The sequence below is a fragment of the Phoenix dactylifera genome, chromosome 4 (genome assembly GCF_009389715.1).
Source record: "Phoenix dactylifera cultivar Barhee BC4 chromosome 4, palm_55x_up_171113_PBpolish2nd_filt_p, whole genome shotgun sequence".
NCBI classification, from domain to species: domain Eukaryota; kingdom Viridiplantae; phylum Streptophyta; class Magnoliopsida; order Arecales; family Arecaceae; genus Phoenix; species Phoenix dactylifera.
In genome coordinates this window covers 15,149,341-15,167,041 of record NC_052395.1, presented here as the reverse complement: position 1 = coordinate 15,167,041, position 17,701 = coordinate 15,149,341, and the positions used below count along the sequence as shown (strand labels likewise).

The 17,701-nt window shown below is 41.6% G+C and overlaps 1 protein-coding gene across 1 annotated transcript; it reads right to left on the bottom strand.

Annotated features, from left to right (window-relative positions):
* Positions 1–10,057: 10,057 nt before the first annotated feature.
* Positions 10,058–16,868, bottom strand: LOC103715940 (pentatricopeptide repeat-containing protein At1g60770-like). Its single transcript, XM_008803739.3, has 2 exons — positions 16,557–16,868; positions 10,058–11,524 (listed from the first exon to the last, which is right to left on the bottom strand). Exons 1-2 carry the CDS (start codon positions 16,767–16,769, stop codon positions 10,280–10,282), a joined length of 1,458 nt encoding a protein of 485 aa, XP_008801961.1. The 5' UTR covers positions 16,770–16,868; the 3' UTR covers positions 10,058–10,279.
* Positions 16,869–17,701: the final 833 nt, after the last annotated feature.

The window sequence follows — 17,701 nt, the reverse complement described above, 5'->3', positions numbered from 1 at the left end:
GTTGGTTTTGATTCCGCATTGGGTTGCCACGAACCTGAGGAACTTTTTTGAGGTAACTCCGAAAGCGCATTTCGTGGGGTTAAGCTTCATCCGATAATTCCGGAGGGTCGAGAACGCTTCCTCGAGGTCAGCTATGTGACATTCGGCAGTCTGGCTTTTTACCAACATGTCGTCTACATAGATCTCCATGTTCCGACCTATCTGATTTTTGAAGACCTTGTTGACCAACCTCTGGTAGGTAGCCCCAACATTTTCCAACCTGAAGGGCATTACTTTGTAACAGTAGAGGCCTTTGTCGGTAATGAACGCCGTCTTCTCCTCATCCTCGGGTGCCATCCGAAGCTGATTGTATCTCGAGAAGGCATCCATGAAGGTCAGCAACTGATGTCTCGAGGTGGAATCGACGAGCTGATCGATCCTAGGAAGGAAAAAACTATCCTTTGGACATGCTTTATTCAGGTCGGTGTAGTCCACACACATACGCCATTTTCCATTAGCTTTCTTTACAAGGACTACATTGGCGAGCCAATCTGGGTAGGAGACTTCTCGAATGAAGCCAACCTCGAGGAGTTTGTCGACCTCCTCGGCCGCTGCTCGCTATTGTTCAGGTGTGAAGCTCCATTTTTTCTACCTCACGGGCTTGTAGGTTGGTTTCACCTGGAGTTGGTGGACCATAACCTCGGGATCTATCCCTGACATATCAGTGGGCGACCAAGCAAAGATGTTTGCATTGGATCGGAGGAACTCAATCAAGCGATCCCGTTCGCGGGGGCTCAGGCCAGAGCCAATTTGTACGGTCTGCCTCGAACAATCTTTTCTCAAGGGGATTTGAATGAGGAGCTCGCCCGGTTCTGCCCGTTCCCTCTTAGGCTCATCTCGTACCTTCAAGATTCCAATTGGCAGAGCCTGGTTCGAGACTTTGGGCTGACACGTCAGTTGGTTGCTCTACTTAGCTTGGTGTCTCGACTGGTTGCTTTGCTTTGAGGGTCGCCGTGTAGCATTGCTTGGCTATCATCTGATCCCCTCGAACAGGTATTCTGTTATTTTTAGCTTTCTCTACTTCAGGCGATTTCAGATATTGACGCAATGAAATCTTTACCAAGCTGCAGGAAGTCAAAGTCAGGCAGGCAAAAAATATAGTCCCGGCCAGGCCCAGGCAGTGAGCTTTAAGCGATGTCAAGGCCCGCGAGTGCATGAATGTGATATTTTCACCAACTCCTCGCTCGGTAGGGAACCGCACGAGTAGATGGTAAGTCGAGACTACGGCTCGGAGGGCATTGAGTCCTGATCGGCCGAGGATAGCGTTGTAGACTGAAGGCAGATGGACCACAAGAAAGTCCGTCCTCACAGTGCTTTCTAGAGGAGCGAGCCCGGCCATGATGGGTAAGTTAATTACGCCTTCAACCGAGACTGAATCTCCGGTAAATCCGACCAGTGGAGCATTTATTCTTCGGAGCTGACCCTCCATCATTTCTATTTTTTGGAAAGCATCATAACATAAAATGTTTGTCGAGTTTCCATTATCAACTAAAATGTATTTTACATCAAATTTATTTATGACCATAGAAACAACCACAGCACCGTCATGAGGAGTTTCAACTCTTTTTAGGTCCTCGTTCGAGAACGAGATGGCTTCAAGGGTGCGTTGACGCTTCGAAGGGACTTTCCTCTCAGTCAGTCCTTCAGTTGAGCTCCCTTCGGTCGAGCCTCTCCCTATGGTGTTGATGGTGCCAGCGATGGGCTTGTTGTCGTTTTGACCTTCAGGCGGCGTAGTATTCTCCGTTGGTCTTCCTTCGTCACGCCGGTTCTGCACGAACCAGTTAAGCACCCCACGGCGGATGAGTGCTTCGATCTCGTCTCGGAGTCGGAGGCACTCCTCGGTGTCATGACCATGATCTCGGTGGAAGCGACAGTACTTCCTAGAGCATTGCCGAGCTTCTGAGTCCCGCATTGGTGGCGGCAGTTGAAGATACCCGCGGCCTTCTATCTCTATGAGAATCTTGGACCGAGTAGCAGTGAGGGGAGTGTAGTTCCCGTACTTTCTTGAGGGTGTTCTCTGCTGAGGTGGTGATCTCGGTCGGGGACGCGGTCTCGGGCGAGGAGGACTCCTCAGCCGAGGCATGTTTTTCTCGTGGTGGGGTGATCGGCTCCTCAAGCGATCGCGTTCCTCATGACGTCTCTTCTGCCCTTTTGCGAGAAGCCATGGCTTCCTCGGCCTTTGCATACTTCCGAGCTCGGGCTAGCATCTCCATGAAGTCGGTGGGAAAATTTTTCTAAAGGGAGAAGAGGAACTTGTAGGACCGAGCTCCTGTTTTCAGTGCAGACATGGCAATCGACTGATCGAGATCACGGGCCTCCCAGGTTGTATCAGTGAAACGGTTGATGTAGTCCTTGAGGGACTCTCCTTCTTTTTGCTTGACGTTAAGAAGAGAATCTGACGTCCGCCGCTGGCATTTGTTGGCGGCAAAATTGGCAGCAAACTACTTACCCAGCTGCTCGAAGGATGACACGGTGCTCGGCTTTAGACCGGGGAACTAAAGCTGAGCCGTTCCTCGGAGAGTTTCAGGGAAAGCCTTGCAGAGCACGGCCTCCGAGGATCCCTGTAGCACCATGAGGGCTTGGTAATTTTCTAAGTGGTCCAAGGGGTCGGTGGTCCCGTTCTAAGGCTCTATTTGAGGCATTTTGAACCTCGGTGGGATTGGTTCGTCCTCAATCTGGCGGGAGAAAGGCAACTTGGTGGTGAACTCAAGGTTGCCCTCACGCCTTGCCCTCTGGTCCTGGAGAGCTTCGATCTGCCGCTCGAGTTTCTCGACCTTCTTGTCGAGTTCTCCGCCTTGGGAGATCACCACGGTGGTCTGCTCCGGTATCGACTGACCTGGGGTCGATTTGGCTTCGGAAGGCTGTAGTCTTTTGTCCTGGTTCTTCCCTAGTGGCTCTCTTCAGGGGGACGCCCGGGTCGAACCCTGGTGATAGCGCTGTCCTCCATTGTTGACTCTCAAGGAGTTATGGGGGTCTCGACCTTGGGACATGGGTCCATCTGGAAGAAGCGCCGATGGAACATGATCCCACGGAGGCGGCGTGGGAGGGGCCTCCATATGTTGCAGGCCTTAGACTGCTGCTGTGAGGGCCTGGACTTGCTGCACCAGCATGTTGAATTACTCTGGCTGGATCTGAGGAACTTGATCTACTGGAGGCCTTAGTGGTGGATTCTGGACAGAGTGGCCAGGACTTGGTGCGCGATGCTGAGTGGCATTAGAGGCTCCTCTGCTCCTTAATCTCATGGTCACGACTCGGTCCTTTCCTCTAGCGCTAACTGTTGCTGAAATTTAGACCCGGGGATGATCGCAGACCGAGGAGGAGGAGCTTCGACTGGCTTGGCGGCGGGAGGCTGTCTCCGGCGGACCTACAAGAAGCCAGTGGCCGGGGTTTTCGGTGTTGGCCCTCCGATGATTAAGTCAGAGAGGGGCTTTTTTAATGGGAAAAAGTAATGAAGAGGAAGGATATAAGAATATATTGGCTGGGGCCGAAGAATTGATCCCTTGCCTAGAGCTCTTCCTCCTTTTTATAGGGGGTGCAGTGGTTACATGTGACCGGGCGTGATTACGTGAATCAATGAGTTACCATAACGATCCGAGATTTCGGGCTAGCTGGCGATCCGTTGAGATCGGGTGCATTCAAATATTGATAGCCGTTGAGGTGGAGATCGCAGGATTTGATCCTGGATATGGAGGGCTTGATTTTCGGTGTGCTGAGGAGGTCTGCTTCTCCTTTTGATTGGGTCTTCTCTGGTTATGAGGTCGACCGAGCTCAACTCTGCCGAGACTGTGCCTGCAAAGGTCATGCCGAGATCGAGGTTGTGGGCTCTGTGGTTGTCGGTGCCGAGATCGGACGCTTCGAGATCGGGTGCTCTGAGGTCGGAACTGCCGAGAGCATGTTTGCCGTTGTTACATTTACTATTGAGTGCCGACGATTTGACCACGCGCTTTGGGTGATTCATTTTTTCCCCAACAATTTTCATCCTTTGAAACCGTGATATGTTGACATCAGTGGATGTAGGTAAACATGGTTTTAGATTCCCGCCCCCGTGGAATGATATCTAAGGTTGGCAGGGATAACTGTTCATAGGATTTTATAATATTTATTTGCTTTATTTTTATTTTACATGTCAAATGGTGATTGAATTTTAAGGGAGATTGAACTATTTTGCAAGGATTAGAGTTGGAAATATATGTAGCATCTTTCATATATTCTTTTGGGGTTGAAGGTTGGTTTACTTTTTTCATTGATCTGCATGTTGTATTATTTGTTTTGGTGTTCTTGAAAGGATTTTTATTTCTTGTAAGACTTTTGGATTTTGATCATCTTTTCTTTCCTATTCATTGATGATTGGGATGAATTTTTGAACATCGATGATTGGAATTAGAGTTCAAAAATGTGTTTTTGGATCAGGTTATTTATTTGCTGTATTGTTCTGCAATGATAAAGTTGTTAATAATGTCATGTTTTGTGAGTTCAATGTTCTATTTTCTTATTTAGTCCATTTTCATATATTTATATTAAGTTCTTGGTATGTTTGATTGGATAATACATTTTTAGTTTATTTTAATTCATTTGCATCTGTTTTTGTAATCTTTTTTTTTGTATATTTGGTTTTGTATGTTTGTCTAGGTTTCCAGATTATTTAATTTTTTTGTCATTTCAGTTTTGTATTTTCTTTTGGGTTATTTTTGCATACACACCCTCCCAAATATTAGAATTTACGTGAATACCCTTCCAAAATTGATATTTGCATGTATACCCTCATCAATTACTTATTTTGTATGCATACCCATATCATGTAACACCGTTAAGAAGTTAGCGGTTTAAAATTAAAATGATAAAAATACCATTAATGGATAAACATGCAAAAAGAAACGTTTATAAGGGTATACACAAAAATAGTAATTTTGAAAAATATTTATGTAAATTCAAATATATAGGAGGGTATACATGCAAAAAAAACTTATATTTTTGCATAAATACCCTTCTAAATATGAAAATTTGCACGAATACCTTCCAAATTGAGATTTACTTATTAGCCCTCACAAAACACTATTTTTGTATGAATACTTTTGACATAACGATTCAGCTAACGTATTAACCAATATTATATTTATTTAAATTAAAATTTAATTAAAATTAGAAAGTATCTTTTATTTCTAAAATGGATAACGGGTTAACAGATCTCACTGAAAACTAAAACAGGTTGAAATAGAAAAAATAAAATTAGATTTTTTTCATGTAAACCCTCATAAATATGTGAAATTGCATGAATATCCTCACAAAGTATTACTTGCATCTATACCCTTATCAAATATATATTTTTTGTATATCTACCTATTAAGAGTATTTTAGTCATTTTTAATTTTAAACTGCTAATTTCTTAACGGCGTTAGATGGGATGGACATATATGCAAGAAAAAAGAAAAATGAAGAGTATACACGCAAAACTATTTTGTAAATGTATACATGCAAATATCAATTTTGGAAGGGTATTCACGCAAATTTCAATATTTAGAAGAATATGTAAGCAAAAAACCCTTTTCTTTTTATTCTATTTTGACTTTTATTTAATTTCCATATTTATATTTGCTTCCACAATTCAATTTTGGTTTCTATGTTTTTAATTTTCTTTTCATTTTTATTTGCATCATTATGTATTCTATAATCTGATTTTATATATTGTATATTTGTTTGAAGTTTTAGTTTATTTTATTTCATTCAAATTTAGTTTTATATTTTCATATCTATTTTATGTTTTCTGCCTACATTCCATTTTTACATTTGCTTTGCCATACCAAATTTATATCTTCTTTTCTAATCTATTGTTCTTCATTTTTACTATCTGTTTTCTTATCTGTTTTCATATTTTCAATATTTTTTTACTTTATATTGATTTTTTGTCATCCTCTTTGGTGGTCTGTTTTTATATATCCAAGCTTGCATATCTATTTGGAATTTCATTTTATTTTATTTTTGTGTATCAAGTTTTTTTTCATTCTATTTGTTTTTGTTATATAAGTTCATTTTACTAATCAAATTTCATATTTTATTTATTTTTAGTTCACTTTCTCAATTTTTGTTTGTTAATTTGTCTGTTTTTATTTATTATATTCTTGTATTTGCTTGAATATTCATTTATATATTTTCTTTATAATTTTTTTTAAAATTTATTTTAAATCTTCATTTATTCAGTTTTTCATTCTTTAGTTTTCTCTCCTTTGTATTTTCTTTTTTATAAACTAATAATTATGTGTTCTTTTCTTGTATGTCCTGTTTTGTGTCCTTATTAATAGGGGGCAAAATGGATCGTCGTGCTCAGGGCAACGGATCGTCCCATCCTAGCCGGGCAGACCACAACACTGACCAGGCAAGACCTCAATCGCGTTTGAAACCAGCCGATCTTGGACTCCACCGAAGGTTCAATTGATCTTGGTCGGACCTCTCCGCTGCTACGACCTGCGGCAACCTCTTCTGACGCTTATAATGACGTCTGAGGCCCGAGCTCGAAATGCCTTGCTGTGTCAGCTACATGCCTAAGAGCTCTTTCGACCATAGGTCTATTCGCCGATGCGCCCCGACCGGGCTTGGGGTGCCCCTTATATTCGTCGATGCGCCCTGGCCGAGCCTGGGGCGCCTTTATATTCGACGATACAATCCGGCTAAGTTCAGAGTGCCCCATCTAATAACGCGCCCCAACCCTCGAGCTCGGAGAACCTTACTGAGAAAACCTTGCCTTGCTCGGACCTAGCCCGAGCAGGGTTGGCAGCTTCAATCTGAGCGAGCTCGCCCTGCTCAATCCCAGAGCTAGAGGCAGCTCTGGCCCTCTTCGGTTTTCTCTCGGACTGAGCTCCGTCTGAGGTGGCCACCCTCTTTCTGTACCGGGCCATCAAAGTCTCGGCTTCGCAAATCATCCCTATGATTTCTGGCAATAAAAGATTTAGTTAGAATCCAGCCTAAAAAAAGGAAAAGAGAAGTAGATGTGTTGCCCTTACCATTGGGACGAGCCGAGCTCAGGCCAACATTCAACAGGGCCTCCTCGCTGAGCAGGTCGGGAAGCTATGGAGTCCCTTCCAGCCCGAGCAGCCTGTCTAAAACGCCTTGCTCGGACTGTGATAACTGGAGGAGCTTGTTATTCACCGTGGACCATGAAAAGCTCCAGATCGGGTTAAACCCCCACGACCACTCGGAGGAAACAAAAAAGAATCTATCCTTCCACCCATGAATGGAGGAAGGAATGTCCTGAAAGAGCTTATGGCCTCTCTAGAAAGAAAAGTACCACCACCCTTGGTCTGCGGGGTTGCCTTTTAATATAAAGCAACTCCGAAAGACACTCATCAAGGGAGTAGATCATGTGCAAGGCAAAGGGCGAGGAAGCCGATTATCATTCTCCACGAGTTTGGAGCGAGCTGTGCGGAGATGGTAAGCCGTCAGGAGCTCGATCACGAACCTGTGCAGAGGGAACCTCAACCATGCTCAGAGTGTTTCTATGTACACCCCAATCTAACCTTTAGGCGGGTCGGCGGCTCAAGCCCCGGTCTCCGGGAGCTCAAGGACGAACTCAAGAGGGAAGAAGAACCGAGCCCGAATCAGGCCTATCTCCTCTACACTGATGCTCGAACTGGTCCCATACGGACCTTGGCCCACCCCGAGCTCAGCCTCCTCCACATCTAAAGAAGCCTAAGCTCGGGATGATCCTATATCGAGCATCAAAGCCCTTGAGGGCGACCTATTGCCTTCGTCACAGAATCAAAAGGAGAAAAAGGGGAAAAAGGCGAAACTCTCCGAGCGACCGAAAGGGGATAAAACACATACCCAAGAGTTCGCCGAAGGAGAGGACTGAGAGAAAAAGGGTGATCGCCGGAAATTGAGAGCAAGGCTCGTCATCAAGACCATTGGGAAGCTCCAAAAACACCCAAAGAGAAGCTCGAACACCACGGCAACGATGGCCTGAAAGAAAAGAAATAAGGGCAAGAGGGATCAAATAAGGATCCTAGGGTCCTCTCCAGGCCTTATATGTCCCACTACAACAGCTCTGATCGGCTAACCTAAGAGATCAAGCGAGCCAAACCCCGCCGCGTGGCAGGCCCGGGAGCAACCTAGCAAATCTTCCTAGATCACGACACTAAAAGCCAATCATTATGAGAGACACTTCGGAGCACGAGATATTAATAAACGACCCCTCGTGTTCCATCATGCGAGGCGCTTCGGAGAATAGGACATTAATGATTGGCCCTCTTTGCATTCCATCCAACGATGCCTCGGAAAGAAGCGCATACGTGGCACATTAAAGAGCTCCCACAGCTGTTTCTACTTAGAGTGATGTGGCAACCTAAGCCACCCAAGCCCGGCTCAAAGCCATCGGCCCCAACAATACACCAAGTGTTTCCTGCTCGGTGCACGCATCTTCATAAGCACTTAGCCACGACGTAGGACGACCAACAATCCAACTACTTCCTTCGCCTGAGTTAAAGAGCAACTCGACCTCGAAAGTCGGGGGGCAAATGATGGGGGGCAAAATGGATCGTCCTGCTCAGGGCAAGGGATCGTCCCATCCCAGCTAGGCAGACCACAACACCAACCAGGTAGAACCTCGATTGCGTTCGGAACCAGCCCGATCTTGGACTCCACCGAAGGTTCAGTTGACCTCGGCCAGACCTCTCCACTGCTCCGACTCGAGCCCGAGCTCGAAACGCCCTGTTGTGTCAGTTGCAAGCCTAAGAGCTCCTTCGACCACAGGTTTATTCGCTGACGCGCCTCGACCGGGCTCGGGGCACCCCTTATATTCGCCGACGCGCCCTGGCCGAGCCTGGGGCGCCCTATATTCGACGATACATTCCGGCCAAGTTCAGAGCGCCCCATTTAACAACGCGCCCCAATCCTCGAGCTCGAGGCACCTTCCCGACAAAACCTCGGAATCAAGGATGCTAGGCCGACCTCAGCATCCGCCAAATCGACCTCGTTAAATATATGATGCGACCTCTCATCGAGCTTGACCTCGCCCACGACCGCATCTACGTGCAAGTCCACCCCCACCTACGTGGTCATACATTACAATGCCACTACGCCAAGCTTTGCTTACTGGTCAACAACAGCCAAGAACAACACCATACTGTGCCAGCCATACCCCGTCATACTCATCGACGCCTTACCGTTTACAGGAACGGCCTACGCCGTGTGCCTCAAGCAAGCTCCAGCTGCGCGCCGTCTAAAACCTACCTCCTCCCATGATGAGGATGGGCCATACCTCCGCCACCTGGACATCTTTACGGGACTATAACATTACAGGGACTTTTAGACCAACGAAGATCCATTCTAACTTGAGCGTCAAAGGACCCTTACCGTTGACTTTTAGACCAACGAAGATCCATTCTAACTTGAGCATCGAAGGGCCCTCACCGAAACTACCGGTGAGGCTTTATACAGGTATACTGTCGCGCAGGAGGTGGCTCCCCTTTCTCCGCCCCAGCCGCTCTCTCGACTCCCCCGACATGGTCACCCTCGGGCCAAATTTGAACCACAACACTTATGTTCCATTTTAATAATTTACACATGTTTTTTTATTATCGACTCCTTTCATATTAACTTTTACAAAATCAGTTCTATACAAATTTTTTTAAAGTTTTTTAATTGGTAATCTTTGCCTTTGTTCTTCTACAATGCAGTTGTTTTTTTTGTTGCAAATTCTTTTCTTTATTTTCCTTTTCTTGTTAACTAAATTTGATATCCCACCACCCCAGTAGTTTTGCCTCCAGAACTGCCATGTCAGTTGGCGCTCCTCATATATTCATCAATATTCGTGCAATTTCAGATAACAGAAAAGCTAAATCCCTGTAAACCTTTCAAAACAACGAAAGATGTCAGCAACATTTACACAGCAGAGAGTCAATGGCTTATGAACAGCAAGACAGCATCTATTCCCGCTCATGGTGTGCCAAAACTCTCTTCATCAATAACCCGCAACTTAGAAGATCTAAACTGTCTCATTACCATAACGTGAGATATTTCAGTGACAAAATTGACAGAATAAGAGGTGCCCAATATTGATATATTAGAAGTTAAAAGTGTTGTGCATACAATCTATAAGAACTTATAACTGGAAAGTTAAACTGGATACAACATCACAAAAAACATTGGGAGCAAAAGCTTGATTTAGGTTGAAATGAATACACCTCAAAATAATCAGTTGCTAAGTTGGAAAAATGTAGTATCCTCAACTTTATTTTATGAAAAGATTAGATCATTCCACACACAGAGTGTCAAGCAAGTTTTCAGTGGCTTTGCTCACAACCACATTCTCCATCTTCAACCGCCTCCGCATCCCTGGGCTGTTCTTCCCAGCAGCAGAATATGTCCTTACAAGGGCCTCAAATATCTCTGCCCCCAGATCCTTCTCCACTTTCTGTAGAAGCTCAATGAACTTTTCAGCACCTCCAACATCTTTCTTCTCCTCAAAATACGCCATTATAGCCAGGATCACCTCACGAGGTGGGACCCAAACCCTACCATGGCTTCTCCCCTTCTTAATTGCACGGTCAGCACACAAATGCACCATTTTCATATCACCTTTACTCAGATAATATTCCATGAATATCTGCCATGTTTTGGCATTGAGTCTTCCGCCTCGCATCTTTGCACGCTTCTTAACAGCTTCAGCCTTATCTAACATGCCCTCTTTAGCATAAGCTCTAATCATTGCATTTGCCACCCGGATATCATATGTTGAGCATTTGGCTTCCCATTCCTTGAAACATGCTTCAGCACCTGGCAAGTCCTTCAAATTCACCAGCACCTGAATCATATTTAGATAGCTTATGTTTGCCATCTTAGGATGTGCCAGCTTCAGAGAACGCCAGATACGGTGCACTTCAACTAGATTGCCAGTTCGGCCATACAATGTGATCAAGAACTGATAGGCTCCAAGATCTTGATCCGTGCATCTCTTCTCAAGCTCTTTGAGAGCCCCTTCTGCCTTCTGAAACATGCCAGCATCTACATAAATGGATGCTAGATTACTATAAGTAGTCCAATCAGCAGTAACCCGCCCATCCCTTTTCATCTCTTCTATGATTCTTTCAACACCAGAGATATCGTTGATGGCAGCCAGAGCCCTCATCCAAACATTGTAAGTATAACAATCCAGCAACACATCATTAGCCTTCATCTCTTGTATAACACTAGGAACCTTTTCTGGTTGGTTGGTTTTAGTGTAGAGGGTCATTAAGCTGTTATAGGCCATAGGACTTGAGGCAAACTTCAGTTCCTTCATTTTTTCCATGAGGGCCTCAGCCTTGTCCGTCATTGATTCCTTGCAGTAGCAGTTCAGGAGTGCACCATATGTAAGGTGATTTTTAGCAGGTTCTGGGAGATTGATGAAATACTCCTCAGCAGAAACAATGCCTCTGGCTTTGGCTACAAGATCTAGACATATAGCTTGATCGCTGAGAGTTAAGTTCATACCTCTTCTGGCCATGGTCTCTGAAAGCTGCAGCAAGAAAGATCATAAATATTTTGTGAACAAATGGGACATGGAAGAAAATTCTCCTCACTAGAATTTTCTTTTCATATTTATCTTATCTTTCTTTACTATGTTTGGTGTTCTACAAAAAAAAAAGATTTAATATCAAAAAAAAAATACTTCTATTCCAAGGGCAGAAGCTGGAGCCAAATCAAATGCATATAAGCAAAATGGAACAAATAATTCATGTAGCACAAATCTATCTGAGAAATAGTTTTAGGAGCTTCTGAAACCAAGTATTCAGATAATGAGACAATCAGATAGCAAAGAAGAATATAGTATCAATGAATGAATTAACAATGCACAACAAGGCAAAATAGCATTCCTATTCTCGACCCCCTCCCCTGGTGCAAAAGAATAACAGATATGCAGACTCCTTCTATACAGTTGAAACTCTCTAAAATCCCAACTCTTTATTATGCAACAAAGTTACCATTATACTTGTAGTTAAGAAGGAAAAACTTGGAAAAAAACCTGAGAATAGTAGACTAGCATTGCAGAAAAACGAGACTCTGTATAGATTGAAGTAAGTATTGCCTCAAAGAGATGATAAAAAGCTTTGACCAGGGTTACTTCTTCGAATATTCAAAAAGTGCTAGCTCAGGGCACCCAGGAAGCAGGTGTAGATGTTGGAAACCTGATAAACCCAAAGCATCATAGTTGGAAATTGCATTCAGTGTAGAGACAACGGAAGTGTTGTTATTCAATAGTTGGTGGCAGGCTCGTTACAAAGCATGACATAAATATGAAATGTGGATTCAGCAAAATATAAACATATTGATACAACAAATTTGAAAAATATAAGGGCATAAATGTGGTTAAGATGTGAGAATAAACAAATATAATTTTTGTTTATTTACAACTGCATTATATATAACAAACATTATATTTTTTGGTTTAGATTATATAATTTCTACAATTTCTAGAATTGAAGCTTATGATAATTAGCAACCACATGAATGGCCGTAATTTTTTCGTCAGGAAAGAAACTGTAATTCACGCCATGAGGATCAAAATATACAATATACTAAGTAAAGAAGCAAGAAGAAAAAAGGCAAAAAGAGGGGAGTAGGAAAGGGAGAAAAGAGCTTTCAAAAAACGGAAAAGAAAACCTTGTAGAGGTTTCTTTTGCTAAGTCCCATCAATGCTAGCTATTCTTCTCACTTTTTCTCCCTCCCTTCCCTCCCTTATCTAGGGCGCACATTATGGGAGAAAGGGGGCTTTGTATACCCTAACTGACCGTAGATCCAAAAGTTGAATGTGAGTTGATCTGTAGCTCATAAGCTCTCAAGGGTACTAGAACATGTTGAAGAACCATTCAAACAGTATCCTCACTATATTGCCGCGTTTGATGACAATAAAATAAAAGGATATTTGCAAGAAGTATCCAATATATCATATTGTATTCAAGGTAAATCTATACAACATGTTCCAAATACAGCATGGGATAGTATATGTGCCTTTCAGTCATATCATGGTTATTGTCATGCCTTACATTGATGTTTTTACTATAATTAAGGAAGAGGCTGAGGGCAAAGATAAAAGCGTAAGGTCCCTATAAAAAAAAAATTGACAATACAAGTGGGATGTTAAAGTATTAAAAAAAAATATCTTACTGAAAAATATCAAAAAGAGATCAAAAAATATAAATAGCTAAACCCAAATGCAGAAGATGTTTAATTTGAACAACTGAATCCAACTACTGAAAGTTTGCAAATTTGTGTATGTCTTTTTCTAACACTTGTAGCAAATTCCTCAATATTAAGATCACTTCACCTTCCAAGAACATTCACACAAGGTTTTATGGAAGTTTTTTTCTGGAATCTAGCTAATGACCAACTCCTGAATAAATTCTGTTGAGCTTTATAAAAAAAATGGACACTGCCAACTTAGCTTTGCAATGTTTGAATGATGAGATCAAACCCTGGTTAGTGTAACCATGATCTAGGAAAAAACAATTTCTCAAGTTTATCAGTCACCTTAGACCTTCTGGTGATAAGTATCCTTGTTCAATAAGTTTTACAATCAAATTCTACTTTATAATTTCATCTTCTCGTTTCACTTCATCTTTTTGCCCCATTTCTGGTCGGCTGATGATAATGAATCAATCAACTTCTGTATAAGGCAGTATAGCACTTTGAATTAACAAACCAAGAAGAAAAACATAGACTCCAATGTCTCAAATTCATAATAGACCCAGCTAGATGAAAAGCTAACACACCCTTAATGTTTTAAAGGGCCTAAAAGTCAACCAGTCCTGTAGTACTATCCAACGCCCCTTTTGAACTGTTGTTTTCAAAGATATGACCGTTCCCTTCTCCAACCTAAGCTTCAGAACTAACTCTCTATAACATCATTATAGAACAACTTTCAAATTCATGATAACTCCGAACAAAGAGAATCAAATGTTGAGAGAGTACTTACAAGGCGATATTTTGATTACCAGGTTGCTACAACAATAAAGGGCTAAAAATTGGAATTTGGTTTAAAGTATATTTCAGCTTATGCTATGTGGATGTCAATTCATGAAACGAGTTCAATCCATAACAAATGAAAAGGCCGTATTTCATATGGACTTAATAGGCCTTCAATATTCAAAAACCTAATAGGTATTGACCCCACACTTGCCAGCTGCAATACTGGCCCAACATGGTATGTGCCAGCAAGCACGGTCTGGCACTTTGAATTTCATATGCTGTCAGCAAAAAAATGACGAACTCAAATCTTAGCCTTAAAATAAGAGAAAAACCTCAATTTTCTTTCAGAAGTAGAGGGTTAGTACATAGCGCCATGGAGTTCAAAAGCATTCAACAAAAAGGAGCATTGTGTAGCAATGCCGTAAAGACAAAAGTTTGAGCTTGTGATGAAAATACATAACAACAGCAAGGGTTCTAGTCTTGACATGATGAAGGTAAATATAAAACTTTGTCATCAAGATAAAATCATTGACATACATTCTAAGAAGAAAAGAGGGCAAAAACCCCTTATATTCCAAAGTAGAAGGTAAGTGGCTAAGTGCATTGTGGCTTGGACTTCAAAGCAAAATGTGTTTTTCATTGAATAGAAGCTGTGTAACAGTCTGAGGCTATAACAAGGAATACATTGCAGTTGTGGTTGTAGGAATGATGATATAGACAATATACAAGCACAATTTTGTTAACAAACTATGCATACGACATTCTCCTAAATGGTTCTGTATTGAAATTTACTAAGATGCTAAGAGTAAAAAAAAATGAGGTGAAGTTAGTCACAGTTTGTTATCCATGGGGCATTTTACATCAAATGCAGCATTAGGAAACAAGGGACCTAACCAAGAGAGATTCCCATGTAAGAGATTTTCCTTTCAAATTTGTCCCATGCAACACTAGAAGTCGTAAGAAAACTACTACATCGGTATAATGGCATTATCACCACCTAGTTGTTATCTATATGCAAACTGTAGTAGGAACTAGGAAGAATACTTTACATATGCCTTATTCTCACAACGAAGAAAAAAACTAATTTATTTTTCACAACAAACGCTCAATAAACTCATGCAGACTTGTAAAATGATTTGAGACTAGAGAGAGAACACCTCTCAGAGCTCTTTCAATTTTTTGCTTTATTCACACAGCTTGAATCAGAATTCATGTATGAAGAACTTGTATCTCTCTACACGCAAAAAAAAAAAAAAAACAATGCAGACACTTCACTAATAACACTAGTTTCATATTTTTCCCATTCTCTTGATATCTTTTTATTCTCATAATACTGAAATTGCATCCGCATCATTAAGTATACCACTATCATGCCAAGAGGTCATGTCCTTTTGCCAACCAGGGTGAAATCTATGAAGTATGTACCTTAACAAAGAAAAGATAGAAAGATTAAAAATGTTGGCAGATGTAAAACTGACTCCTTGAACATCTGGCACATTATTTGTCTTATATGTTTTTTAATGTATCTGGCTTAACCATGGTTTTTCAATTACAATTAAAAATTTTCAGCTAGGGCATCGCATAATGATCCATTCTGGATCTCACTTCATGATGCCTATATTGCTAATTAATCAAGTCTACTCCTGGTTGAAGTCATACTATTTTTTTTAAGAATGTGATACCTTCAAATAGAAATTAATTCTTACATTACAGGATGCAATATATCTTTTCTTTTCAAAGCACCCAGACATTTTGAAAAGGATGGAGTAGTTCCTTCTTTCAAAGTACCTTAGAACCTGAATTATAGACTTCGAATAAACTCTTTAATCCCACTAACCACTATGTATTTATAAGCTTAACAATAACTCCTCATGTTTACATAACAATAGCAAGAACAATACTATTGATCAATGCTAGTCTCATCCAGGTCCTCTCTTCCTGTGTCACTATCCCAGAAGACACCAAGTATACAAATACAAAATTTGTGCAATAGATCCCATTGATTTTCTAGCTTAAAAGCATTCATAAGTGTTGAAAGAGTACACCTGTAATCATAGCCACGCAGTTATCATTCCTTAAAGAAGGCCCATGTTATATACTTACAGTGCCAACTCAAAAAGGAAAAAAAAAAAAATCCGTGGTGAATTTTACCCATATAAAACTTTATCGAGCAAATCAAGAATGCAACAAATGACACATAATTATCTAATCATTGATTAGCACTTCAATCAGTAGCTTAGGGTAAACCAATACACGGGACGCGCGTTCAGTTTATACTAGCATGATTAATATTACGGCATAGAGCATCTTCATTACCTTGAATATAATCTCTAGCCAAAAAATACCAAGCGGAATATCCAGTCATTTTCGCAAACAGTTAACGTACCACAAGGTGAGGGATATAATAGACCATATATTAAACTCAACTCAAGTACACAACAAGATATATTAAACTCCAACTATTACAGAACTTGTTGATTGAAAAGAACGAATCGCATAAATTTGATCTCAGAAGAATGAGACAAGGGGCGAAGCGAAAAAAGAGAACGAGAAGAGAGGGAGAGAGGAGGAAAGGAGGAGACCTTGAGGGCGGGGCGGAAGCGCTTGCGGTCGCGGAGCTTGCGGATGGAGACACCGACCTCCCATTTGAAGACGCGCTTGCGGCTCTTGAGGAAATCGTCGAGCTCCTGGCGGACGCTCGCCGGCGAGCTCCCCTGCCGGAAGAGCCTCCTGTACAGCGCCTCCTCCAGATACTTGCTCGACCGCTTCGCCACCAACTTCGTCCGCGTCGCCATCGCAAGCGCCTCCACTTGCTTCCTCCCCTCTCTCCGGCACCAGGGCTTTTTGTTGCCAAAGCCTAAAAGGGTTCTGCTGGGCCGACACCGGTCCAGTTGGATCCGGCCCGGCTGATAAGGGGCAACCCCGGGAAAAAGAAAACGAAAATATAGCTGGGCACGTGCGTTGCACGTGGAGTCGTCATCGTCATCATTATTATTTGCCTGTGTTATATAAAAAAAGAGAGAAAAAGGCCATTTAATGGAGGTCGTGAAACGGGCCAGATTGCTCATGCTATATCACCCTTTCCTTATAGTTGCAAGGCTATATGACTTGACCGCTCGGAAAGAACTCAAAAAATTGATGCACTCTTTTTATGCTATTCACTTGCCTTAGAGGGACAAACTATGTTCTTGCAATTGAATCTTTATAAATTAAAATTCTTTCCATGCATTCATTAACTTAATATTTCATGATATTTTGAAATTTTAATAGTTAACTAAGAAATCGGATTCTTGTAATTAAAGTATAATTAACAAATCACAATAACTTAAGATAATACGGTTTTCATGTTTAAATGTCATTATTAGCTGTCTATCTATTGTTTGATTACCTTTCCAAAGAAATTTGTATTAATGATAATATTTATGCTAATTGCAATCTGAGAAATCATGAAAGTAACATGATTCTAATGCGCAATGAATTGCATAACAGATCATGTAGGTAACATGATTTAGCTTACATTTTTTTGAAACCACCTACCATGGTAGCAAAAATATATAATTACATGATAGTTTATAGTAAGTATGGGAGTTTAGAATCAGAGAATAACTTATGGAAAAAAAAGTCCTTACCATGATCCTTGGAAGTTGCTCTCCGGTATAATTTTCATCTGTTAGGGGAGTCAGATTTCAACAAAGTAGATAAAATGTTTTAGTAATTTACATTTGAT